We start from the raw sequence: 27,914 nt of genomic DNA, 5'->3' as shown, positions 1-27,914 counted from the left end.
AGGCACAGTCTTTGAAGTAATGACTTAGAAGCAAAGGTATGATGATTCTGTTGTGCCACTAATTTTACGTTTCATCTCAGAAATATTTAAAAAATGTCAAATTGATAAACGATAAAGCCTGTGGGTAAAGAACAAAGCAAACCACGCTACTAGGCTTAGCTCCTTGTTTCGGTAAGCTCTTATTAAAACCTGTGGTTAAAAGCATGTTTTTAGAGGGATTAACACAGGAACAAAATTTATGGCTGTGCTTTTAGCGCAATGGTAAATTATGTGAATATGTATTCCTTGTAAAACTCCTGTCCTGCTTATACCCACAAATAGCATTTCACCGTGAAGGGTTCCACACTCAAATACACCAAATGTTTTTAATTTATGCAAGCATTTATTTACAAGTTGTTGCACCTTCCTTCAGGCACAAGCTCTCAGGGTGGCTTACAAAGTTAAACAAAAATGGTAACAAGTTTTTAAAAATCAAAATATAAGCAATGATGTTAAACAGTATACAAAAGAAGAGCAGTAAAGCACAAGATAAAACCAAATAAAGTAAAATATAGAAACAACAACAAAAGCAGCAATATAAGAATTTAAAGTGCTGGAAGTTCTGGAAAAAAATCAAAAGGTCTTTATCAGGCTTCCTCAACCTTGGCCCCCCAGATGTTTTTGGCCTACAACTCCCATGATCCCTAGCTAGCAGGACCAGTGGTCAGGGATGCTGGGAATTGTAGTCTCAAAACATCTGGAGGGCCAAGGTTGAAGAAGCCTGGTCTATATTCTGGTGCTGAAAAGCCAAAGCTAATACCAGGCCAGCCTCCCTGGGAACATCAATCGGCATATGGAGTGTTCCAACTAAGAAGGTTTTTTCTCTGGTCACCCCAACTTTTGAAGGTGGTGGGGGACGACGACACAGAGAAGGTCATAAGGAATATAACACTTGGGCACATCCTTCCCAAAGCTAATCCTTCAGATACTTAGGTCCCAAGCCTTATTTATTTCTTAAGATTTATGCACTGCTTATTTGTAAAACGAGAAAGAAACAAACCTCAAAGAATTTTATGGAGTCAATTTTATTGCCAATTTACCAGTTTCCTGTGGACCAAATGTACCTTATGCTGCTCCGAACTAATGTTTTGAGAATCGAAAAATAGTACTTGTACCACAATTGCTGCTTAAGTAACCTCAACCATGTGCCACAGTTTTGCTTTGTTTTTCAAAGTCTGTTATGTCATCATCCAGACAAAATATGTAACCAATTGAAATTCAAAAAGACAAAGTCCTCAAAATGTAAGGATTTTCTTGCTGGATTAAATTATGGTTCACACAGTCCAGCATTCTGATTCCAACAGCAGTCCAATACCACTGGAGAAACTCACAAACAGGATGCAAAAAAGATGAAGGCCATTCCCTATTGTTTGTCCCTGGCATCTGGAACTAGTGTTCTCTAACTCTTGGGTGCAATGTTTCAGAGTCAGGGGTGAGGGTTGGGACTGTAACTAGAAGGGTGTGTGTGAAAACCCCCTGCATACAGCCCTACTGCATTCAAGTTTTAGTATGTTCAAAAAAGTCAACTCTTACATCCTTCTAAACACAAATGCACAATTTCTGGCTAGCCTAAGCTGCAGCTCAAAACTATCTCTATGTTCCTGCCCCTTCTAGCTTGTCTGGTGCTCAAAGAGGGGGTTCAGAGCACCCCTTTGTCAAGGAGCAACTTAAGAAGCTCCTTACCATTTGGTGCTATTATGGTGAAGGTTCTCCAGGCACCTTGGCCTTGCGGTTACTGAACCACCTCCCAAGTTTTCGTCCAAGCTGGAGAGAAGGTATGGGCTGCTGTGTAACTGCTAGGAAAATTCTCATCCCACTTTGGAATTTGAAAGTTGGTTGCTTATCACACGACAAATGCATAGTTGGCAAGTCAAGTAAAAAAGTGAAAGTAAAGTCATACGCACACCAACAACGTACACAGCATCATTGTTATCATTTCCACATGCTTGGTTGGTATACAGTATAAAGAAGAGGCCATGCTACGAACCTATACATTTTGGCGGTGTGATATTCACAAGTGTTTCTATGAAACTGATTATCTGAAAATAAACTAATCACACCCATATGTATGGCAGACTTCACACACATTGCAAGGAACATGATGCTGATAATGGCAGGTATGTGCGCATCTCAACACATAATTCAAAATACAAGATATATTATCATTTCTGTATGCAACAATATATAATATACTGTTATAGCAAATAGAATTTGAGAAACATTTCTCACATTTAATGGACTTGTAATTGACTAAACTGTCAAATTAAATTGAATGGATGCTCACATATTTTCTGCACACATACATAATAATTATGATGAAATCTTAAATTACATCCTGATTTAACCAAAATATAAACTGATTTTAAATGTTTTATATGTGTTTTATTGTATTTTTACTTATACTCTTTTACTCATATTGTTTTGCTGCTTTGTTGTTTGCTGCCCTGGGCTCCTTTGGAAGAAAAGGTGGAAGTAAATTTAATGAACAAACAAATAATCTGTTGTTGTTTTTTAAGTGTGGGATATATTTTTGTGATTGGTTTTTAGTGTAGTTGTTTATGTTTGTCATTTAATAGGTTTTTTTTAGTTAAAAAGTGGTTCAGTAAATTTATAAAATAAAATTATTTTATTATGTCGTAACTGGAACTGTAGGAAGAGACTGAATAAGTTTTTTTTTTTTTTAAGAAACCATGATCCAGAGGGAGGGTAGGGGAAAGAGAAAGACTTTTTTTTAGCAGACAAAATACGTAGCACCAGGGTAAGGTATACTTTTAAAGGTGTAGCAGATCAAGAGTTTTGACTTAAAATAGCAAATTATCAGAGCAGACACTATATAATTGATATTTAACTGTAATTGAGATTTTTGCATGCATGACAAAGCAACTATAACCAAAGCAAAAGAGCTTCTTTCTTGGAACCACCTTAAAGACTAGATTAAAAAAAGACAAAGACATTTTTCTAACCCAAGTACAAGTCACAAGTTTCAGGATAGTTGCATGCCAGCTGGCACAAATCTTATTTACAAGTTCACTTGCTGTCCAGCGATGGATCCACAAACTACATGTCCAAGATTCTACGGCGTGTAAAAGCCACTCATTTTAATGAGTCAGGAAATTATTTTGACTTTCTAAAAATTAAAGCACTGAAGAAGCAGAATGTCACAGTTTGCTAGAAAGTGAACATATGCAGACCCTCTAAGATGTTGAGCAAATTGCTGTCAAGTTCTGAACAGTACACTATTGAAACACAAGAACTTTAATAAAAGTTATCCATGTGCAAAAGTTACTTGTCTGAAGAAAATTAAAGGGCGAAGGAATTAACTCACATCTGTAAAAGATCTTATCCAATTCCCATATGCTTGCAAAACTAACTTTATATTAAAGTAGAAATTTAATGGCAGGTGTTGTTATGCATGTTGTTTGCTCTTGGCTAGAACAAAAACAGCAAAGATGGACAGAACAGGGAAAGCAGATGCCACCACCTTTCTTTTATACAGTGGTACCTCGGGTTAAATACTTAATTCGTCCCGGAGGTCCGTTCTTAACCTGAAACTGTTCTTAACCTGAAGCAACACTTTAGCTAATGGGGCCTCCTGCTGCTGCTGCGCCGCCGGAGCACGATTTCTGTTCTCATCCTGAAGCAAAGTTCTTAACCTGAAGCACTATTTCTGGGTTCGCAGAATCTGTAACCTGAAGCGTATGTAACCTGAAGCGTATGTAACCTGAGGTACCACTGTAATCTGATCAATCTGAAATAAGGGTCATATGAATTTCCAAAATGTGTTGTTCACAGAACAAATTTGTAGACAGTGCTTGTTACTATTATCCCATTTGGTAATCCACAATGTCTAACCATAGCAGACCATACCCTCATTGATGAAACTATAAATTCTCTTACCTGGAATTTTGAACTGGGTCACTGGCCTGATCCAGCAGGGCTTTTCTTATACTCTTATGCTCCTTAACCAGGCACTTTTATCATTGTTAATCAAACCAAACAAAAACCGGTATGTCATGACAAAATTCTATTCCTCAGAACAGCCATTTTCATGCAGAACTGAAGAAAACATCAGAGACTAAAAAAATGTATGTTTTAGTATGCCTCAGACTCTCCGAAGCGATACACACTTTCAAAATGAAGATGCAAATTTAGAGATGTTTATGCCCATGACAATGCACTCATGTATATAGAAAAAAACTGTTCTAGAAGAATGATTTGATGTAGGACAGTTTCCTGTGGCTGACTCAACTTTCTAGATCAACATGTCCTAAGACTGGCCTTTGAGAAGTGACTGGTGTAACACATTTTTAAAAAAATAAAGGATACAGAGAGATTCAAGGAGATTAGAGGCAGATTGGCTGAAAGCCTGTTCCAGGTAAATTGGTGCAAAGCACTAATCAAAGATAATAAGTTTGCTGAGGAATAATCAACATTGCTTCTGCAAACGCAGGTCCTATCTCATGAAACCTTTAGAATTTTTGCGCGTGCTACCAGGCATGGTGATGGAGTGATCTAGTAGATGCTGTTTATTTGGACTTTCAAAAAGCTTTTGACAAAGTCTCCTACCAAAGGCTCCTACACAAACTTATGAGTAATAGGGTAAGAGAAGAACAGGAAAGAGAGTGGAAGAACTGTGTGAACATTATTCTCACAATGGAGGGATGTAATCAGTTAGGTCCACCAAGCATCTGTACTGGAAACAGTACTTTTAAACTTGTTTAAACCTCCATCAAATAAAAGGATGTAATTTTCTTTGTATAAACAAGGTAGGTACTATAGATGGGGGGAAATTCAGTCCCTCACCTCCCCACCTCAATTTTAAACAGTATGATATTTAACAATTGTGTGTGTCTCTTCATGAACACCTTGGATTGTAACATTACATTTTGTTTGGAAAGGTGAGCTAGTAAAGGTCTGGCAAACCAGGACAAAGGTGCCTTGGAAATTTCCCACAAAACACATCTATTGAAATGGACAACGAAGACTCCACCCCCCTCCATACCAGGACGGGATCCCAAATACCCCCACCAGCCAATATTTGTGCTTGACCACCCACTTGTCAATTGCCTCATGTCATGATGACAGCAGCTGATTAATGGTGAAAGCAACTGGTGGTTATAAGGAATACCCTAGTGCACCTGACCCCAGCAGGACTGTGTCAATGCTGATTAGCTCCGGATTGTTCCTGTGTATCTGTGTCTGCATCTGTCCTACACCTGATGTGTTTGGAAGGTGGGCATGATTTGGGTGGGCCAAATTAGAAGCAGCGGGCCTAATTGTTTTTGATAAGCAGAAACAGGACCATAGGATTTTTTGTGCACCTAGAAATCTCATTTCCATGACCACACTACTCTTTTGTGAATCTCTGTAATTGCCCCAGAACTAAGTGGGACGCCAGAATATCAAATTCATACTTGTCCTTCCCAGGATTTCCCCTGCAAGTTTTTTGTTAGCCAAATTGTCTGCCAGCAAAACTAAACATTTATAGACCCTGGCTAGATGTTCATTCTTAAATCTCTGAATCCCTTAATTCCAGGTGGTTCTAAATGTACATCCTGCAAAGACAGACTCAACCTGACTAACCCTAGTGTCCCATCTGACTGTTCTTTGTCCACATCCCTACTCTGGATTATGTCTAGTAAAGTATTGGCGTAGCTGAGGAAAATCTATTACTTTTACCTTCTTTCTGGATATTACCCCAATGTTAGGAATCTTCATTCCCACTTCCAGTGTTTCACACAGCATGTAAGGAAGAAACGTTCTGTGTCTTATACTTCAGACTGCTTCCGAAGCCAAGCAGATCACTACACAGCCTCTGTGGCTGGCAGCCATCTTACTAATCCTCTGCTCTCTCCCCCCACCCCAATCCCTGGAACAGCATTAACAATTAACTATTAAAGTGACATTGTTATACAGTGGTACCTCTGGATGCGAACGGGATCCGTTCCGGAGCCCTGTTCGCATCTTGAAGCGAATGCAAACCCCAACTGCGCATCGCGATTCACCACTTCCGCAGATGCGCGTGACGTCATTTTGAGCATCTGCGCATGCGCTCCATTACTTCTGGGCCGCCGCGGAGCGTAACCTGAAAACGCTCAACCTGAAGCACATTTAACCCGAGGTATGACTGTAATGTACTTTCTCAATAAACCTCAATTTCTGAAATGGCTGTGACTGCTTCTCTCTTGCTCTGCAGTGTATCTTGTGAAGGCATTTTGCTACTTTGACTAAACAATCTGAAGTTACTCAGTCTGCTGTAAATGAAAGCCAGGATTGGAGTGAGAAACTGCTCCTCCAGCATATCTGAGCTAAATTCTCTCAAACTATTCATATTTTGGAATGGCTTATTCCCTAAACGCAGAGAAATAGTTCGCAGATGTGTAGACACATGTTCCGAGTAAGTGTGGTAACAGTGAGTAATGAGTGTAACTCTTCTGGAACAACCCTGCCCATATGAAGCAGAAAACAAACAATATATTTGGGGAATCTTCACCACTTGCATTTTATGCAGGATGGTAATGCCGATCAGATAATTCAAATCTATGCAATATACCGTAGTAGGTGAACAGATCAAGATCTAAGTAGTGAAATGAAACACAGTGGAGTAGTAGGAAATTGTCTCACACATACTCTGTACTTGATGATGCTGTCAGCAAATAATAACCTTTGTGGGCGAATGAGCCAATATGTTGTCTCATGCTACATATAGAAATTTCACATCCCCTCAAACACAGAGCTTCTTTGATAACTTTGAGATATGTTTTTGCTACTACATGAAGAATGTAAGCTTTAAACCAGTATCATCTCAAAATTTAATTAGTTTTTAACTTTGAAGTATGGATATTAGCTATGAAAGAATGACCAGAAGACATAGGCTTAGTTGCACACTTTCTCCCTTAGAAATTGCTTGGCAGTTTAACTGGCACATTTGCCAACAGAATGGGTTGAAATTCTGAAAATTAAAACAAGTGTGCATAATCCAGCAAAATGTTACTCATTAATTGCCTGAATCAAATGGAACGGTCAACTGCAGCTATGCCCCACTCCATTGCCTTGACTGTGAGTCAGTCAAAATTTTGCTGGCTTGTACTCAATGTCACTGATTCCTTCCTCCTTCCTGCAGAAACGTTTCTTATCCTTCTCAGTGCTTAAACATACCAAGGCAACGGGCAACAGAAGAATTTTCCAATCTCTGGCATTTTGCTTCACACCTTGCAGATTTCCTTCAAATCTCAAACTATTTCCAATCATACACCTCTGAAGTTTCTCCCTATGCAAGTGGCCCATGTCACCCACAAGAAGCATAACTCAATGCTAGAAATGTTGTTGGCACCTGTCTGCTCCAGAGGCAATGCAGTAAGCACTCTGGGGGTAAAGTCAAACCACTGTGTTAGCAGTATCAAAGTGACCTCCCCAGGGCATATGCCTGGGCAGTGTGTATGGAGGTCCTGGGCTACTCAGACGACAAGACCCCCCCCTCCCTCTTGGCCTTGCTGATGTGGTCCAAAGGAAAGCAGAGCAATACATTTGGCAGGAGCTCAGCTGCAGGAGCTGCCAGAAGGAGGCTGTGATGGACAGCAGAGCCAGACCAGAGTCTGGTGATGAAGTTCCTCAAAATCTCACTAGAGTGCTGGAGCCTAGCTCTGATTGGCTCTCAAGACAGCTTGCTAGAGGGGGTGGAGCAACACTTTGGAGAGGGAGAAAAAGAGAAGCAGTTTCTGAAGGAGTTTTTAGATAGGGATAGAAAAGGGAAAGAGCTGGAGTTAAGAGTTTAAGTTTGAGAGATGGGGCTTGATTTGAGATGGGAGACTGTGATTACAATGGGGTTTGTCTGAGAGAATTGGTTCTCATTTGAGATGAACACCTTCTCTGAAGAAATGATCTATAGCAAGAGGAAGAGAGCCTTGCAGCTGAGATAGGAAGACCGGGTTGAATGTCTGGGGAAGGTATACAGACACGAGTTAACTGTAGAGCCGAATCTGAGTCAAGGGAAGTATGAAGCTGTTGGAATACAAATCACCTGGGTTTTATTCCAATCAGGAGGGGAGAGTTGTTCTAGGAAAAGACAACTCCCAAGCCAGTAACAAGAGATGAGGTCTGTTATACTAACTGAAATACTTTAGGAGTGGGTTTGTTAAAAGAGTGGGTAACTGACAAAAAGTGCCCCTCGCTCATAAACCAAAGTATTAAGATGGGAAAGAAGCTGTGCTATGTCAGAAGTATTTAACTAACACCTGTCATAATAACTAAGTAAAGGAATGAGAGTGAAGTAACAGAAATTGAGTTAAGCATTTTACCACCTATTCTAGAAACCTGAACATCTACCTGAAGTTTAACAACTGATTTTTAGCAATAGAAGTTTAAGAAAAGCTGTGCATATACTACTGTGTTTAAGCCTGTGACATCTTTATATTTGGTTTAAGTAATAAACTGATTTCTACCTGAAATAATGCATCTCCTGACCCAACTTTGTTCCACTTTTGTAAATAATACTTTTCTTCATTGATCAACTCCTGAGACTCCCTGAATCAAAGTTTACCTCCCACAAGATAGCCTGTGGTAAATTGTATAAATTGGCTTAATTTGTGTACTGTGTGGTGGGTCCACTATATTTAATCTGAGGGCAGTTACAGGGCTGAGTCTCCTACAGAGACATACAAGGCACCATCAAACCATCTTAGGAACTCCACTGCAGATTTGTGTAGGCTTTGCTTCTTAGCCTTATATTCTCCTGAAGATCTCTCACAAGGCAGCAGAGGTTTAGAATCAGTTTTTCCCCTCTTCTAGATGGGCTACCCATTTGCCCCTCACTTCCCCCGCAGTAGTGTCCAAACTTTTTTCAAAGAGGACCAGATTTGATGAAGTGAAGGGCCGTGGGGGCCGACCAAAGTTGTTGACCCTTTTTAAGGATTGAAGTTGTTGAGCTTTTTTTAAGGGTTGGAGTTATTGAGCTTCTTTTAGGATTGAAATTGTTTTGTTGAGGGTTTTTTAGGATTTTACCCCAGGAAATAACTATGCCCCCGAAATGGACTTTGGACATGCCTGCTCTACAGCATGTGCAGAAACATCTTCTTGGCTATTCAACCCACTATTGGTATCACCCACACAATCTGCTGGAGCATGCAGGGGTTTGAGACCCATCGGCTACTGTCACCTGGTTTAATGTAAAATTAGTAAATGAGAATTTTGTTCTCAGTGTATGAGAAACATGCCTGAAAGTCAATAAATCAATGGCTAGTGTCATGAAACGTGTACCAACTTCTCACACCATTGTTAAAAAATATCAGAGAAAAAAAACTATTGACCAAATTTATACCTAACTCTGGGTGAACCAACACTCTACCCTCCTGATTGTATTGATGCACCCTTGCAATTGCTCAAATACCTATGCTTCAGAGAAACAGATTAGTAGATTGCTGATAAAAAGAGGCAGTGCTTTCTATTAGTTGTCATCAGAACAAACAAAAACAATAACCCAAAATTATACTGTAGCCAGCTCCTATATATAACACATACCTCACTTATTTCAAAGGTAGAGCCATGGTAGAGCCTACAGGATTAAGTACAGTGGTACCTCAGGTTACAAACACCTCAGGTTACAGACACTTCAGGTTACAAACTCCGCTAACCCGGAAGTAGTACCTCGGGTTAAGAACTTTGCCCCAGGTTGAGAATGGAAATTGCTAGCTGGCAGCGCGGCAGGCCCCATTAGCTAAAGTGGTACCTCCGGTTAAGAACGGTCCTCTGGAACGAATTAAGTTCATAACCAGAGGTACCACTGTATAAGTGTTTGATTAAATGGATTTGGAAAATCCAGTCACAATCTCCAAACGAAAATTATATGCTTAGCTTTGACAGGCAAAATGAGTATTCCTCCATATCTCCAGATACCAGAATGGTGCTCCCCATAGTAAGACAAATTGTTTTAGTTTGTCTTTACACAGGAACCACTCTAGTATCCACTACAAACCTTCAGATTAGTTGAAGCCATTTTTAGGCAGTTGTCATGCATAGAATACTAACTTGGGAAAACTTTGTGCCCCTTTCACATAGCAGTGCACATTCCATCTGCACTATTTTGTCTCTCTGCATTCCCTTATCCTTTTGTGAATTCCTGGCAAACAAAGTAGCACATCTAGAATACAACACAAATAAAAGGCTAAATGCAAATCTGTACATCCTAGGACTTCCATGAAATGATTTTCACCTGCTAAAACTAGGCAATACCAATCTGGTATTAAGCTTCAGGTATTAAACGGATATTAATGATACTGTTTTGAATATAAACATATGCACGCACACATACACTTGCTTATTCTTCCTAACTCTTTCTAAGTGGTATTGAATATTCTTCTCCCAACCCTGGTGCTCTTCAGTTATTTAGCCGCCCAGAGTGGCTGGGGAAACCCAGCCAGATGGTCGGGGAATAACAACAACAACAAATAAATAAATTATTATTATTATTGTTGTTATTATTATTAACTACTGGGGCTGATGGAAGTTGTGGTTAAACAACATCTGAATGACACTGGAATGGAAATGCATCTTGAATTTGAGTGTTCTATACAGCCCACTTCAGGCTTTATCATGCCATGGAGCAACATGGGTATAACACCAAAAACTCTTAAAAGAGTTCAAATGCTAACAACTGTCATGAAACCTACTATAGCAGTTACTCTTGTTGCTTTACCTACAAACTATGTAACAACTTCTCGTAGGGCACTCATGTCTGTAATAGCCTTTGCAGTATCAAAAGACTGTTGTTTCTGCTAACAGATTTATTGTAGCATGCACACAGTCCATGAAATTTATATAATAATTTTTTTTTAGGCTTTAAGGTGCCGCAAGAGTCTTCATTTAGATTTAGTTATGGCTGCACTTTTATTTGGGAGCAAGACTTAATTCAGTAAGATGTGTATCGTGGTAGGAAAAGCTCCAGCAACTCTCAGGCTCATGCATGTTTCCTCTCCCTCCAGTACAACTGCAAAGAGGGCACTGGAAACTTGTGTCCCAGTTTTAATTAACTGCTATTTGTTGTTTTGTGCAAAACCAACATGATGAAACTATGGTTTGAATGAAACAAGTCAATTAGGTTAAGATTAGTTATTAACCATAGTCTAAAACACATTTTAGGGTTTAAACTGAACATTAAACTTCAGTTAATCAAAAAAACATACTGCAGCTCTCAGTCTCATCACAGCTGCAATGAAAGAGATAAGAGACAGTGTGAGACCCTAAGGGTTGTTAACGTTTGTTTCTGCCTGAACTGGCCCAGCTTTACTTCTGAGAAAGCATGCATCTGATCAGGTTTCACAAGGGCTCCAAAATGAATCTGTCAAAGTGACTTTTACAAGAGAAATCAGATGTGCTTGGATAGGAAGTGAGAAGCATAATGACAGACTAGAATAACTATTTTTAAAAAATTAAACAATACATGGAGAAGCACGCGAGATATAAGAGCAGATATCAAATCATGAAATGTTAAGTCTAAATAATACATCACATGTGGCAGAAATCTACACAACTAGTAATTAGCAAGTTGGAGGTACCTTCAGAAATCTTTTAAAATGAAAGCTGTATTTGAAATTTTAAAAAGTACATTTAATAATAGACAGATTAGCTATATACTTCCACAATGATACTGGTTTATTCTTTCAGCAGACTGGCCTAGGTATGTTCCAAAATGCATATACAATCATTAGTATTTGCTGTATAGATCAGAAATGGGGAATCTGTGGTGTTCATATGAACTATAACTTCTATCATCTCTGACTACTAGCCATCCTTGCTCCAGATGATGGGAACTGTACTCCAGCAAACTCTGGAGACTATCCTTGCTGCAGAACCTCATTCACGCACAATGTCAATCCATCATTTGAAGGCTTATTTTTCCCCCATTTCAATTATTTGCTTCCCCTATAGTACAAACTAAATTTTGCCATTATTTTGCAAGCCATGGTTTTTTATTTGGTTTGTAATCCTACCGTATGGCTTTCCCATTTCAACAGACTAAAACCTTTAATATCATCCTTGCAACAATACACACAGAGATGAAATACAATTACTTAAACCTGAGACCCTTCAGAATAGGAAAGAGGGGAAACTGGAAAATAACAGCCCCTCTATTGCCCCCTAGGCCTTCATATTTCTGCTGAAATTCAGTTAAGAAAGATGCTAAACCACTGTTTGCAGCAACTGTTGTGAAGGATGTGAAGGAAATAAGTTCCTTCAGATGTGAAGGAAATAAGTAGCTATCCTATCTTTAACAGACATCTGAAGGCAGCCCTGTTCAGGGAAGTTTTTAATATTTAACACTGTATTGTTTTTAATACTTGATTGGGAGCTGCCCAGAGTGGCTGGGGAAACTCAGCCAGATGGTCGGGGTATAAATAATAAATTATTATTATTATTATTATTATTAAAATGAAGGCCACAGCTTAGTCTAAACTAGCAGTACCCAACTGGTGCCTTTCAGATATTGTTGGGACTCCTTACTTCCATTAATCCCAGTCAGCATGGTGAATGGTCTAGCATAATGGAAGTTCAACTCCTTTAACATCTGCAAGGCTTCATGTTGGTTACCCCTGACCTAGAGCTACTTTGGGTTTTCTCTTTCCATTTCTTAGTGTCCCTTTTCTGTGGTGGAACTGCCTTTAAAGGCAGGCTTACTGTTAAAGCAGTTGTTAATCTGGACATCACACCAAACCATAACTACAGCATCCTTAATGAGGGGTTGGCATGATGTCTGAAGTGTTTACATTTAAACCAATAAAATGCTCTGTAAGCTCTTAGGAATAAAACCATATTTAATATTTCCTTTTTAAATTTCCTAATATAGTATTATAACACAAACAAAATAGCTCTCCACCAAATATCAAATCAAACTGTGCCCTTAACTTACAGCCTTGCCAATGAAAATGTGTGAGCAGTTAGTTAAAGACTGCCACTCCAGTAGACTATATTGCTAACCATGTAAGCCTATACTCAAAAGGATATTCTATTAAATTTAATGTGATTTATTCCCAGGTAATTAGGACTAAGATTGCAACTGTATCATGCTGAAAAACTTGAAAGTATGAGTTACTGGCTCAATATGCACGTTCCACTTGAAAAACAAGTTATTCATCAAAACACTGCTATTGATTTTGTAGAGCGCTTTAGTTCTTCTACCAATTGGAATAAACTTATAATTGGAATAAACGTCAACCAGTCAAGTACATTCACTGTTTCAACAATGTCCTACAAAAGAAACATTTTCATAATTTTACATAATTAATTTTCACTCTGTTCTAAAGGTTGTATTAGACAAGAGTTCAGCTGTGCAGCATTAAAAAGTATAAATATTGTTAGCTATGTCAATTTTATCTGAATCACGATGGCCATGTCATGAGCAAATCCTAGTCAAAGTTTCTGGATGATGAAATATATTCCAGCCTAGAAACACTCCTGCCGTCCTAAATTAGTCAGCCTTTAAAGTGCCATGAGGATCTTTGGCCTGGTTTGCATGTCACCTTAAATCATTAGGATTGAAGCAAGCATGTAGTGTGCTGGTGTACGCTGCTCAAAAGTACCATGGTGCTCCACCAGCACGTGGAAGAGGAAACTAACTAGAGGCTGAGCTGTCATTACGTACACTTTTTTCCTAGCAAACTGATGGTGAACCAATGTTCATACTTGAATCACTATCATGGTTTGTTAGGAGAGAAACAAACAATGAGTGCTGGTTCACATATATAAGCCAGTCTTTGGTTCATTTCCTATTCCATGCAGGAAAGGAAGGAAGGAAGGAAGGAGTGCTATGGAGACCTGAGGAGCTTGCACAAGCAATTTAACATTTTCTGAACAACGTATTTGTTGCTTGAACTATGTATATATTAGTGCTGCTTTCCTATAAATAAACTGCAGAACAATCTGAAATAAAAGCAATTTCTAAATACACCGTTTAAATTAAATATCAGAAATACCGGTAGATTGGGATGGCATAAAAAAGAAGTCAGCAATCATTGGCTTTCATATTTCAAAGCATAGCATTTCACAAGCAAGAATTTCAGACATGCCAGGCAATGCCATCAGTTGGATAAATATTACCACTAAACTCCCCCCCCCCAAAAAAACTCCTAGGTACAAGTTTACCATTTAATGTATATTTTATAGATTTTACATGGCATTCATGTTAAAATATATTGGAAAAATATATCTAATTCTCCCCCCCCCCCATATTCTTATCAAAAGGAATAACTCAAATCACAGTATCTACAGTATTTAAGTCTCATGAGTTTCTCACCGTGTTTCTTGAGTGACATTTACTGCAGTAACTGTATAAGTAACTTGATGATAAAAAGCAGCCTAGCAACAAGTCCCCTCTTCTTCAGCAGAAATTCCTCAAAAATGTTCCAAAAACATGCAGTACAAACTGTTGCTCATTATAATATCATAAAACAAAACATACTAGTTGCAAACATTCCATGTGAAGGGGTACAGTATGGTGTTCACAATGAGATTCCCATGAGCAATGAGATTCCCTATCCGTCCCTGCAGCATGAATCGATGGGCAAGACTGAAAATAGGACATTATAAGGAACAGGAGCTTGGTGCATGCCCCAGAATTCCTAGAATGTCTTACCGCTCCATGCATACCAGCATATGCACATCCAGGTGTAATAAGGGAAGTCCCAGATCAAATGCAAAATAAAAACCTGTATACCATTTTGTTAAGTATGCATGCAGAACAAATCAAGATTTTCAGATAAGCCTTAAGGCAATTTCAATATGTAGGATAATTTTTTTAAGCAAGGTGCAGGCTTTAAATCACTTGAAACAAAAGCATAAATGAAAGTTTAAAATAAAAGTGAGAGAGGCAACAATGAAAAAAATGTAAGTTGCTATCACCACATTTCACGTTTCTAGGTTCTGGATAAATTTTCTGTTCATACAGACTTGGAATGAAAACATACTTTTTAAAAACTTCTGCTCCAAATATTTTCCACATTTAGCATTATCAAGAAAGACTATTCCACATTTTTTATCAACACAATAAAGTCTTCCTATGATTCATTTCTCAATGGTAACCAAAATGTAGATTGAAACATAATGTATTATCTTTTTTAAATACTGTTGATCAAGGGGAAGGCGGAGGGGAATCCTACTTTGAACACTAGAGCTGAAAGTTTCATAGGCTGCAGTTACTACACCAAAGCAGGCACAACACAACATGATGGGAATTCACCAAGCTGTGCATGCTGCACACACCATTTTAATGAAATGTCAACTGTTCTGCTAGTTGTAGAAAGCCTTCTGCATGAACGATTTGGATTTAAGATCTATTTGTGCTTAACATTCCTATTTTAACATTTCCCTGACATATATTTTAAATCATGATTCATCCTTTACTGCTGATGGTCGTTTTATTTAATAAAAGTAATTTCTTTATTGCAATGTGTTAATTCATGCACACAAGCACGAGAAATTATTATTCTCTTTCTAACTACAGGAAGAGACAAAATGAACATTGCTGAAATAACTATCCTTGTAATATGTTTAGAACAAAAACATCTCTTACCTTGAAAACCCATTAGAGAAGACAGGTCTGCCAGAATAATTCAAAGCCCCCATTGACGTAAGAGCATCATCCCCAGATCCCTGGCACCTATTCCAATTTTCTGAACCAGCAGGATGAGATGGAATGGCATTGAAAACTGGTTTCTGATCCTGCTGTTGAGTGACAGATGCTGTGTTCAAGTCATAGTGGTAGATTTGTCCTCCAGACGTGCTGACACCATGAACCGAAATAGCAGATGTCTTACTTCCAAGCATATTTGACCCAGAGAAGTTAGCCTGACAATAAACTGTGCCTATTTTCTCTTGCTTTATTACCCCAGGGGTGCACAGTTCAATAAAATCTTCTTTTTCAGTCTTCACTTGTGGCAACTTCACTGTGGAGCTGTGCAACAGATCCCCACACTCATTAATTTTAGGCTTAGTATCTGGTAAAATCAGAGGCTTGCAGTCCTCCATTTCAGTTCCCTCCAGCATAAAACTCTCATCACCAAGAGGTGAAAGCAAGCTGCTGTCATCCAGCATGGGGTCCATTCTCCAAGGGCTCCCATTTGTTTCTTTTCCTGGAGACACTGGTGGCAAATCAAAATCCTGCAAAATATCAAAGGTGCTTTGGTCTTCAGGAAACAGCTTCAAGTTGCCACCATTAGTGCCAACCTGGCTTTGCGCTAAAGCCCCTTGCCCTAAAGTGAGATCATGACTAGCCATGCTTGGGAACTCTTGTTCTAGAGGCACATCCCCAGATGCAGTACCCTTTGAGCCTTCTGCCTGACTAGAGGATTTATTCAAACTTGCAATGCTTTCTTCCAGGAGCCTAAAATCCGTTTCTGCCGAAGAGAGACTGATTTGGCCCTGCTGAGGAAATCCAAGTTCGTTTCCCATCACTTTTGCCTCTGTCTCCCCCATATACAGTCCCATGGAGAGCGACACTGCTTTAGACAGATCTGGCTGCGGCACATTGCTTCCCAATCCCTTTGACAAGTCAGACACAGCAGGCAGTTGCTTGGAATCAGACTGAGAAGGGGTAGGCAAAGGAGACGTAGCTGCAGGAGTCTTGGCAGTAGCTCCTCCCCTAAAGGATGGATGGAAGTCCATCACAATTCCTCCTTTGTCACGGAAGTGAGCACTTTTCCCTGCTTCCTCCCCTCCAGAGGACTTCAGTGATTCTTTGGGCTCCATTATTTTAATACTGGTTATAAAGAAAGAGAAATATTCACCATTAGCATAAAACTTGAATAGTGCAAATCCAAAGCCCTTGAAGCTCCAACACTGAAAGAACAGACACATATTCAAGAAAACGGTAGACATTAGATTAACACTTTCCAATACTGGAATGAATTTCTAACCCAATCCATCCAAAGGGCTGGAATTTTTCCAAGCTTTTCTCAATCTAGGTTATAGTAAAAGCATATTAAACTAATAAAAATAACATCAACTCATCACAACCGGAACATGCCAGTAATATTTGTCACTGATGCAATAAATATTGTTTACTACTGCATACATACTTGCAAAAAATCTATGTGACAACTTCCATTCCCATTCACTTAACACACCACCCAGGTTTTTCAATACTGCCTAATGTACCAACTTTGCCGGGGGGGGGGGGGGGAAATTCCCAGGTGATACTAGTGACTTTCCAAATGGCTCTCTCTCTCCCACTTTCACCAGGTTTTTGTAAAAATACAATTTTAGAAATATGTTGTTCCATTTTAATCCAAGGCCATGGTCAATTTCAAATAGTAGATTGTAAAATGTAGACATGTATACTTAAACATAAGTGTGTGGAGAAGAACACACACATTTAATCCTCTACATTTCATATTATTCCTGGAGAACGTAAAATAAAAAGTAAGCCATTTGTAGTGAAATCCTTACAAGAAATGAGACAGACAGTTTCCTTTTAAATTTTAAACCTTCCATATCTTGTATCAACTTGCATGGAGAAAAAACTAAAGTCGGCATATGTCAATGCATCTAAAAACTGCTGATGCTTGTGTAGAAATAATTGCATTTCCATCAATAATTGATCAGGAGGTCAAATTAGGACAAAAATGACCAGGTGTCAAAAGGACATTGAAGCCAACATGGAAAAAAGTTTACTCTTAAAGTAGCAGAGAAATTTAACAATGTGTATTTAGTTTCTTTTAAGTTCTCCTTTTCAGGGCACTGCATAGATTCCCCCAAAACACTGAAAGCTGTAAAAGGTGCTAAAAGGATAGGAAGCTTTCCTAACAGCTCTCTCCCAAGCCAAAACAAAAACGGATAATGCAAAAGAGAAACAGCCTACTCTTGTCAAAAGTTGCATGAGACACTTAAAAAAAAAGGCCATCATGTAATTAAAAAAAGCACACAGTTGCATAGTTTTGAGGGAAAAAAGGGAAGGACAAGGGGAACAACTGGAGTTACCACATTTTCACAGGTTTCTCTTGCACAGACGCAAAAGCCATTAAATCATAGGCAACGCCAAAGGGGGAAAATCTATCACGATACAGCTCCTCTCCGCCCCCGAGGAAATATATCTAAGCACCTTCTTTCTGAGTTGAAATTCTCCTTTTCAAAAAGTAGATTTCAAAAAGAAAAGAAAAATGTGTTGGGACCTGTTGAGCATTTTGCCTGGCACGCCCACCAGCCCTTTGCTTCAAAAACTCCAACTCCGAGTTTTCGACGACTTCTTGGTTTCCAAACCCTTGGGGCCCCGTCAACTAAACAAAAAACAAAAAACACGACGGGGGGGGTGTGAGCGCCTTCAAAATTAAAAAAAACAACCACCAAAACCCGATTCTCAACAACAGATGTTCATTTTTTAACACACACACACAAATCAACTGGAAGCAAGTTGGGCGAGGAGGGCAATAAATTATAGCACTTTTTATCATTAAACAAAATTTCATTTCTCAGAAAAGAGATACTATATTGGGCATATCATCCTTTTGGGATTGAAATTGGCCAGAGAAGGTTGTGAAATAGGATAGCGAACCAGTTTCCGCGCCCCCCCTCCTCCCACCCCACGCACGCACACGCATATTGTGTGTGCGAGAGGGAGACACACATACACACGCACACCCCTTCTCTGACGTCCAAATTTAACGTGGACGACTTTAAAGTTGAGACGAGGAGCAGCGCTTCTCCCCCTCCCTCCAATCTTCCTTTCCTCATCTCTTTCCAACCCCCCCCCCCAAAAAAAATATCTGGCCTCACGCCTCAGCAACAAATCGCCTGGTCTTAACGGCGGTGGGAAGCGGGTCGAAGGAGGGCGGGCGGGAAGGAGAAGCCGAAACGGGCAGACATTACTGAGGAAGGGACGGAGGGGGGTGACCTCTACGGGGGGGGGGAGCAGGCCGCCGCCGCCTTCTCCCTCCCTCCGTCGCCCTCCGCCTCCCTTCGAGAATCCTAAAAGTAGAAGCCATTCCTCGGCCCCCACCCGCCCCCGCCGCGTCTCGACAGCCAGCCAGCCAGGCGGGCGGACATGGAGAAGAAGCCACCCCTTACCTTATCCAGTGGGGGCGCTGGGACGCCTCTAGCCGCCAACTTCCATGGCTCCGGCACCACAGAGCCAAGCGAATAAACAACTTGGAAGGCGCGGGGCGGAGGTGGGGGGGGAGACTGGAAGGAAGGAGAGTTACGGGGCGACGGGATTGGGTGTGGGGCGGCGGCGAAAGCTGCCGCCCCTTTGCAGATGAGAATGCAGCCGCCCCCCTCCCTTCGCCCCACACACGCACACAGGCGCCAGAAGCAGCAGCAGAGGCGGCCCCCTCACCTGCTCCTCTTCTTCCCCCCCTTCTCTGTCTGTCTGTCACACACACACTCTCCTGTCCCCCCTCAATTAATTAAAGCCCCACTTGGCGCGCCCCGCTGCCTCTCCTCCAGCCTCTGCCCCCTCTGCATCCCCGCCTTCCCCCTTCTGCACTTCACACCCACCCAGCGTCCCGCCCTCCCCCTTCTCCTTCTCCTCCCTTCCCCTCCTCTCCTCCCAGCCGCCGCACCGTCCGCGCTCCCCTCTACGGCTTTGCCCCAGCCACAAAATGGAGGACGGCGGCGCTAGCAGCAGAGGCTGCTGCCTCCTCCCCCTTCTCTCTCCCTCGCTCGCTCGCTCCCTCCGTCCCCTCCCCCGCCCCCGCCCCGCAGACATGCAAAGAGCGAGAGAGAGAGAGAGACGAAAGGGAAGCGGCGCTCGCGCCCGCCCGGCCGCTCGCGGGCGCAGCATAGCAGAGAGCGCGTGTCCAGGGAGGGAGAGAGCGCGCATTGCGGGGCAGCCGAGGGGGAACGGTGCAACCTGTTGACTGAGAGCGGCAACTGCAGCCCCGAACAAGGGCCTCCTTTTCGCCGCCGCCGCCTCAGTCTCCTGCTTTTCGCAATCCCCCCTTTTGGCCACGGCGGCTGGCTTGCTCGCTCCCTCGCTCGCTTGCTTTCTCTCTTCCACCCTCCATTTACCTACCAATACTTTTCTTGCTCTTTTCCTTTGCTCGACCCTTCCTGTGCTTGCTATCCCCGCGTTTTGGCGGGGGGGGGGGGGGAAGAGGAAGGGAAAAGTGGCGCTTGTTTTGCGACGCGCTCTTTTTCAGGCGTGTTTACTCGGAAGTAAGGCCCTCTCGTTTTGGCGGGGTCTACTCCCATGTAACTGCGCTGGGTGGCAGCCAGACGGCAGGTTTCAACTTGGAAACAAATCTCATTCAGCACAGTGCGATGTATACATATAATGCTGTATATATAAATAGATATAGGTCCACCCTGTGTAGGATAGGTCTTCCTTTAGGAGAAGTGAAGGAGGTTTGCCCAGATTTGTGAGGAGCAAGCCAAATTCCACTTTCCAGGGAGATCCAGTGGAAAATTATGACCAAAGATAATCTGAAATGGTTCAAATTATATTTTCCTGCAGTTTAGAAAACACTTTCACATTTAGTAAAGGCAAAGGCTGCCATCCTAGGCACATTTTAATCAGGAGAAAGCCCTACTGGAAGATGGTGAGATTTACTTTATAGAAATGTGCCTATGGTTCGCACTTAAGGAGTAGCATCTGGCATTGTCACAACATATATCCCCAAAGTATCCACATTTTGAGAACTTCAAAGTTCAGTGCAGATTGGCTAAGTTTCTGTCAAGCTCCTCTTAGCATGGTAGCAACATGGAAAGTTTTTAGCTGAAGCTGCAGAATCAAGAGGAACTTTGTCAAATGGAGATAAATAGAAAGAAAGCCTTATGTGCTTCATCCCAAACTTCTGGGGTCTTAATGAATCTAATATCCGGGGTTATGTAGCGTTACAAACATGACTTTTTGCCTGCTTTGCTGGATATGTGTGTATTTCAATAAGATTTCTTATACAATGTGCTTCCAGGAGAGCACAACTCAAAACAGTTTTGAGGGCTGCTGTTAATTCTATTCATTCAATAGGGCCACATCACTTGACTTCACAGAAAAGAAAATCTTTAATTAAAAAGAAATATTTAAAAAGAAAAACGAAAAACATTTGTTAGAATTTTAACTGTGAAAAGTCCCTTCATGTACTGCCCGCAGGAAGGTGCTCCCCGCAACTGAAGGGGAATAGGATCCCTTGATTGTAGCAACAGCAAACAAGGTTTCTGTTCTCTACTCATTTCTCACACTGAGGGCATCTCAGACACAGGTTAACTGGCTAACAGCAGGTTAGAAAACTGGTGCCAAATGCACTCTGCCTCAGAGGTGAGAAGCAATGCTGATGTGTCTGGTCTGTACCATTTCAGACTGCAGGTGGTGGTTCACATGGTTAAATGCTTTCCCATATTTATTTTGTGTTTAAATCCTTGAGGCTGAAACATTTATTTTGTGGGAGGATATTTATTTATTTATTTGTATGTAAGACCATTCAGACATACAAGCCCTCACCTGCAAACTGAAACAGTACAGCCAAGACAGTGGCTTACTATCTCAATGAGAACAGGTCTCTTGTGATCGGGGTGTAAGAAGGCACCATTTTCCATTCTGCTTATTTGTTGCATGCAGCATTGCTTGCACTCCACAGCAGTTTGTCTTCTGCCCCAAACTACATTATTTGTCTTTCCACTGTTGGTGAAATTGCATAATTACATTGACATTGCTTTATTCCACCCCATTCATTTCCATACAAAGGAGATGCAATGCAAATGGGTGGAAACTGTGTATCATTTGCTGACTGAAAGCAGCAACAATAGTGAATACTGATCTGATTTGTAGGATTGATTTCCAGAGATGGGACAAATAAATGAGCATCAGCAGTTCTTGTTCCTGTTTCCACTTTCATTGGATTCTTCTGGCATTTTTTCTTCTGATCCAAGCATTCTTCTGTACCCAGTTTTGAGTGATTATTCGATCTTAATAGAAAGAAACCCAAAACAGCTAGACAGACAGCAAATGCTTGGAATTCACCTAGGCCTTTAAAAAAGAAATCATCCTTAACATGCTTTACCACATGTGTGCTAGAACTGTGATGATTTCCTTACTGCTTCTGTTCTATAATCTAGCTGTATGAAGGGGACTTCTGTTCATTCCACTCATGAAACTACAGTTACCATTATTCCAAGACTAAAAAAGTTCTTTTCTGGTCTTTACTTTTCTGAAAACAACAACTGAATGCCAAGCCTTAGATTTGCTGTGAATGGCCAAAGAATTATAAATGAAAAGTATGAATTCTATAGCAATTGCTCTTTTTGCCCTTACCTGTGTTGATATTTTAAGATGACTGTTTCAAGTATTTCCACCGACGTTAAGAGTCCAGCCCTATCTAGCACGTCCAATGACCAGTGATGATGGGAGTTTTACTTCAGCAACGTTTGGAAGGCCAAAGGTTCTAAAGCAATGGCCACACAATTATTTATTAAATTTGCACCCCATATTTTAAGCAAATGATGCTCAAGGCAGCTAACAGTAAAATACAAAGTAAAAATGAAAACATAAAAACAGGCAAAACATTAACAAAGCCAATAAGAACAATCAGGTGATCAAATGGCAACATTTACAGTAATCCAAACATGAGACCCAAAGTCTCACTGAATAAAAATGCATTCACTTGCCAGTAGATTATTATCAGGGATGAGGCTAGATGGGCCTGTCTTGGCAAGGAGCTCCAGAGTGTGGGAGCAGCCACTGAGAAGGCCCTGTCTCAGGCACCTACTTAAAATGCTTCAGATGTTGGGGCATACAGACTCAAATGAAAGAGCATGGCCTTTCGGGTAACCAATCCCAAATCATGTATTCTGAGTCATAGCCAGCACAGTGAATTGTGCCCAGAAACAAGGTAGCAACCAGAACAGGTGTTGAAGCATGGACATCACACTGCAGTTGTCTATAAGCAAACTTGCTGATATTTTTCAGGTGCAATATTTATTTTCACATTTTGGATATCTGAAAGGCAATGCAAATAAAAAATGCTGAAAAGCACCATGGCAGGGTAGTTGTGAAACACACATGGAGCAATAGATTTTTGGGGGGATTATGCATTTTCCTAGGCTAGCATGTTCTAAGCCTGGATAAAGAGGAACTGTAGAATGAGGCGGAACAGCTTCCCACAGATCCCACAAAATTGTGCTGCATTTCAGTGGATTTTGGGAAGGAGCTGTACTTGGTAGACTGTATCCAAACTTATTTCCATTGGTAGTGCCGACGAATTATTCTAAGGTCTGATTGACCATATTTATTTACTTCACAGCCACAATGACTGCCAGAATTTTTTCCCCTTGTCTGGCAATCTTACCAGGGACATGTGGAAAAAGACACTCACAAAAAAGTGGGGGGAGAAACACCCAGCCCGTCCTGCTTTTATTATTACAGTTTCTCTGGCACCTGATGCTACTGTTTATACTGATATGAGAACCTGAAGCTGACTCAGGGTTCCGACCGCCCTTTCCTGGTGAGGTAGCAGTCAGCCAAGCATACTTTCCCCACAATATAGGAGAATTTGTTTTATAGGAGTTTCTGCCTTTGCAGTATGAGCCTTCATCACCAACTCTCCTATGCTTATATTTTGGGACATCACTGCAGCCTCTCACCTGTAGTGACCAGGAAAGGAGAGCACGTGAGAGGCTTTGAAAACGGACCCGAGATGACACAGCCAGCTTAAGTCATATTCTGTGTGAAGGCTGCAGACATTAAAACAAGGCCAAAATGGGCCCCAAAGCTCTGCATATCTGCCCAGTGTCCTACTTTTTAATCTATTAAAAATGTGTCCTTTGTTAAAGGCATTGCTCGCTTAGCTCACAGTTCACTAGAAAACTGCAAATCAGTAATTACCATCTTTTGCATGTGTTTGTGTGTGTCCTTCCTTCCTGTTTTCTTCTGTTAGATAAGCCATTTGAAGGGTACATTTTGAGGTTTGGGGAAAAACTAGCAAAGGTAAAAATCAGATGACATATGATATTTGCTCAGGCTTGTGAAGGGGTGAGGTGAGATATTTTTAGCTGGTGCTCCTCCCTCTACTATATCATGCTGCTGCTGCTTTTAGTATGATTTTTATTCTTATTTTAGATTGCATGCTTTCATATAGATTTTTTAAAAATTGTTTGTAACTTGCCCTGGAACCTTTGAGCAAATGAAAGTTTGTAAGTGTCATAACCAGTGCTATTTTTCTAGAAAAAGCAGTGCCAGAACTCACCATGAATGCCTCCCTTGTTCTCTTATAATGGCAATGGCGCCCCATTGAGGTGACGGAACTCAGTTCCGGTGAGTTCCGGCTGAATAAAAGCCCTGCTCATAACTAACTCACTCCACAAAATAACCTGCATTGTGTTTTATGTCAGAGATGGAGAACCTGTGACCCTCCAGAGGTTGTTGTGCTCCAAATCCCATAATCAATGGCTACTGGCCATGCTGGCTGGGGCTAGTGGGTGTTGGAGCCAAACAGTGTCAAGAAGACCACAGTTTAGGTACCCCTCTTTTAGATGTGTAGGTTGGAAACAAAGTTTTACAACTTCATTAGAGAGGCAAAGGCAGTGCTTTTTTCCTGGGGGGACGCAGGGGTATGTATACCCCTAAACATTTTGGAAATCTTTGTACTTTGTACTTTGTCCATTTACTGTATTTATTTTTCCCCATTTGAACTATAAAATGGTGATTTTCTTGAGTCAAAATGAGAATACCCCTAAACATTTTTTTAGAAAAAAAGCACTGGGCACAGGTATTCTGCTGATTGGATGATGCTTCAAAGACTCCTGTTCTAATTATTATTTGGCTGATGCTGTGAAAGTCATACATAGAATTAATTCTGAACTATCACAGGTGGGAAACTGCATCATTGATAGCTTGACGGGCGACAGGCAATACATAATAAATTGTGTAAATACATAACTATAAAATTTTAAGAGTGATGGGCAAATGTTGAAAATCTGAAGAACCTCATTAAAAGCATGAGTCTGTGACTTCTGGATGTTGGCCAATGTGCTTCAGCAGACTGGCAGACCTAATCCTGAGAGATCTTAGTTGAAACCCCATTTCAGACATCTCTTAACCTCAGCTCCCCAGCTGATGATGGTAATTGTTTTGAATCTCTATACAGGCCAGATGAAAATGAGCACCAAAAGTACAAACTAAAGGCAAATATTTTCACTGTCATACCAGGCTTCCCGCTTCTGGAGCCAAAAGTAAATCTGATGCTGAACAGAATGGTTGATTGTTGATTATTGATTAATTGTTTAATTTCTATACCACTTAATATACTAAAAAATATATCTAAGCAATGTGCAGGAAACAGAAGCAACAAAAAAACTTAAACAAAACATTACAAAAATACAAAACTGGCACCCACCCCACATTCATTGCCAAGAAAATGGCAATGCCATTGCACATGAATCTCAACTAGCCAGCCCACCAGAAGGAGTGCCTGTTTGTTTACCCAGTCCCCCACCTGCCTTGCCTGCAAAGCTTTTGGCAAAACTGGAGTTGTGAGTTTCATTGGACAGGAAGAGCCAGGACACTGTTATGTTGGCAAAAGTGAGACTGTTTCTTGAACCTTAGTCATTCTTAAAAGCAAGAGAGGTGTTGAAAAGCAGTAAATTGTGCTCACTATTGTAATGTACACACAAGATAGTTGGATCTAAATGATGTAAGGCAAAAATTATGAAAGCCAGTAACTAATTTTAGAAGTTAAATGGTTTAAACCTGAGATTATGTGTATTCATTTTGCAGGTATGCTGTTTGTGATGATATAGAATACCTGGGTTGCATCCAGTTAAATCCATTCTAATTAATGAACCTAAGTTTGTTGTGCTCATTGATTCCAGTGGCCATACTCTGAGTAGGACTGGCATTGGCTACCACCTCTGGAATCCATACAGCTCTCAGGATTGCTGAAGAGAGCACAACGAAAGAAGAGCCGACTGTGTCTCACGTCCCGCTGGCCCAATGTGCATTGAGACAAACGCGTAACATCAGATTAAAATCTGTTCCTTACAATTAGGTTTCATCAGATCTTCTACATCCTGTTATCTAGGACAGACCCACAGTTGATATGGATGCTATAATAGCTGAAGATTACCCTGAAGAGTCAGTCTGCCTAGGATATCTCCCACTCTTCCTTTAATGTAGTGCCAACGGAAACCCTTGAACATTTTCCTTTGGTGACACCAGTCCCTAGTTGCTAGATCTGTACTGTCAAAACACTGCAGGTTTCTGTACTTCTTCTGTAGAAAAACCAAGACCTTTCCAGAGGGTCAGAGTGAGATCATGCTCAAAGGTGTTAAGCTTCATTGAAGAGAACCTTTCAAAACACTGTAAGATTCATGAATAGTTGAAATGCTATGAGGAGGAAGACAATAGAATAGCTTTACAAAGGACACAGCAGAGTGCTAATTAGCTTAATTAAGGAGGAGGAGCCTCCTGAAATAGTCTTTAGGGATGAAGTCATGTATGCCAAAGCACACAAATAACTTCAATGTTTTGAAGTCTTGTGGAAACATCTGGCAGCAACATGCAGCTTTGGAGAAACTTTTTTTTAGTGCCTCCAGAAAGGAAAATTCCTTGATCATGAACTGCATTCACAAAATGGGGGTGCAAGAGCATGTTTGTTTGTTTGTTTGTTTTTATACTGCCTTTATGTTCCTAATGTTGTACACCACCCTGATCTCTTTAGCTAAAGAGATCAGGGTGGTGTAGAACATTAAGAATGTAATTTTCGCAGCATAATGAAAAAAATAATAATACAGAGCATAATAATCATACTAATACAGTCCATCCACCACATTTAACAGGCCACAGATTATGACTAAGATTCTCAGAATCTAGGGATGGTTTCTTAAGGAACTGCCTTATCACTGCCTCCTTCAAAAAGGCAGGAACTGCCAGGAGATGAACTCCAGGCAGCTGTCTCTTCCCTGCTGGATTTTTATCAGAGGGGTAAGGGTCCAGAGTGCAGGTAGTCACTCAGACTGATGCAAGTGCCTTGTCCACATCCCTGAGCTGCATCAACTGCAATTCATCCAACAAAACAGACCAGACAGTGCCCTGCACATCTCTTGAGATTCAACCACTATAACTGCAGAGTCAAGGTCCCGATGAATGCAAGTGATTTTATTCTCAAAATGCTTGCCAAACAAGTCGCAGCAAGCTACCATTGATTCTACCACCTCTTTTGGACCAGTCTGCAAAAGGCTCCACACTACCCGGAAAAGATGTGCTGGATGGCATAGTGAGGATGCAATGGAGGTAGTAAACTATGCCTTCTTTGCTGCCTCCACTGCCACTGAGTAAGCTTGAAAATGCGCACTTTGGTTCTATTCAACTGGAGTTTTCCTCCACTTGCATTCAAGCTGTCTCCCAGCTTGCTTCTTGGAGATCATCAGGGCTTCAACAGGAGTGCCAGTCATATCAGCTGGAAACCCCCCCCAGAGCTGTCTGGAAACCATTCAGATCCATCAACCTTCAAGGGTGGACCATCCTAATAGGTCCCCTGTCTCTGCAGAGGGGAAAAGGTGCTGAAAGCCTAAAGCTCAGCAGGAAGACAATGACAAGGGGCTGATTTCAAGGTCACCGTCTTCGTGCCCAAAAAGACAAGATCCAGAATGCAATATTGAGGGATGCCTGCGTCACAGACCCAGCAATACTTCAATTCATGTAGGTGCAGGTACAAGGTCTTCCTCTCTGTGCTAAAGTAAGCATTTACTGTATATTCATGCAGTGGGCAGGAGGACAGAGAGAATGGCAAGTAAAGAAAGAAATAGGAATGTTTCAGAGCCTATGGCCTCACCCTCAAACAGCAACATAGGGAGTTTTGTGGGACACAGAAACTTAGTGCAGAATAGGTAATAATGCACTATCTTTTCTTTCTCCGTCTCCTTGTTCTTCAGGGGGAGAAAGAACAAGAAGATCGAGTATAGTT

The 27,914-nt window shown here is 41.0% G+C and overlaps 2 protein-coding genes across 4 annotated transcripts in view; one reads left to right on the top strand and one right to left on the bottom strand.

Annotated features, from left to right (window-relative positions):
* Positions 1-19,212, bottom strand: part of LOC308472350 (glucocorticoid receptor-like) — a 52,200-nt gene extending 32,988 nt beyond the window's left edge. The window contains exons 1-3 of one of the 3 annotated variants that reach the window (XM_080997162.1): positions 19,087-19,197; positions 18,125-18,299; positions 15,599-16,783 (exon numbers count right to left, since the gene is read on the bottom strand). In XM_080997162.1, coding sequence (XP_080853288.1) covers positions 15,599-16,773 — 1,175 coding nt within the window. In that variant the 5' untranslated portion in view covers positions 16,774-16,783; positions 18,125-18,299; positions 19,087-19,197. Of the gene's footprint in view, positions 1-15,598; positions 16,784-18,124; positions 18,300-19,086 lie in introns of all 3 variants that reach the window. The other 2 variants (XM_080997160.1, XM_080997161.1) reach the window with 2 other exon arrangements.
* LOC308472376 (uncharacterized protein) overlaps positions 1-27,914 on the top strand; it is a 616,296-nt gene that overhangs the window by 45,023 nt on the left and 543,359 nt on the right. The window lies entirely within an intron of this gene.

Source organism: Podarcis pityusensis (assembly GCF_964106645.2).
Source record: "Podarcis pityusensis genome assembly, chromosome: 2".
Lineage (NCBI taxonomy): Eukaryota > Metazoa > Chordata > Lepidosauria > Squamata > Lacertidae > Podarcis > Podarcis pityusensis.
This window is presented reverse-complemented; position numbering and strand designations above follow the sequence as displayed.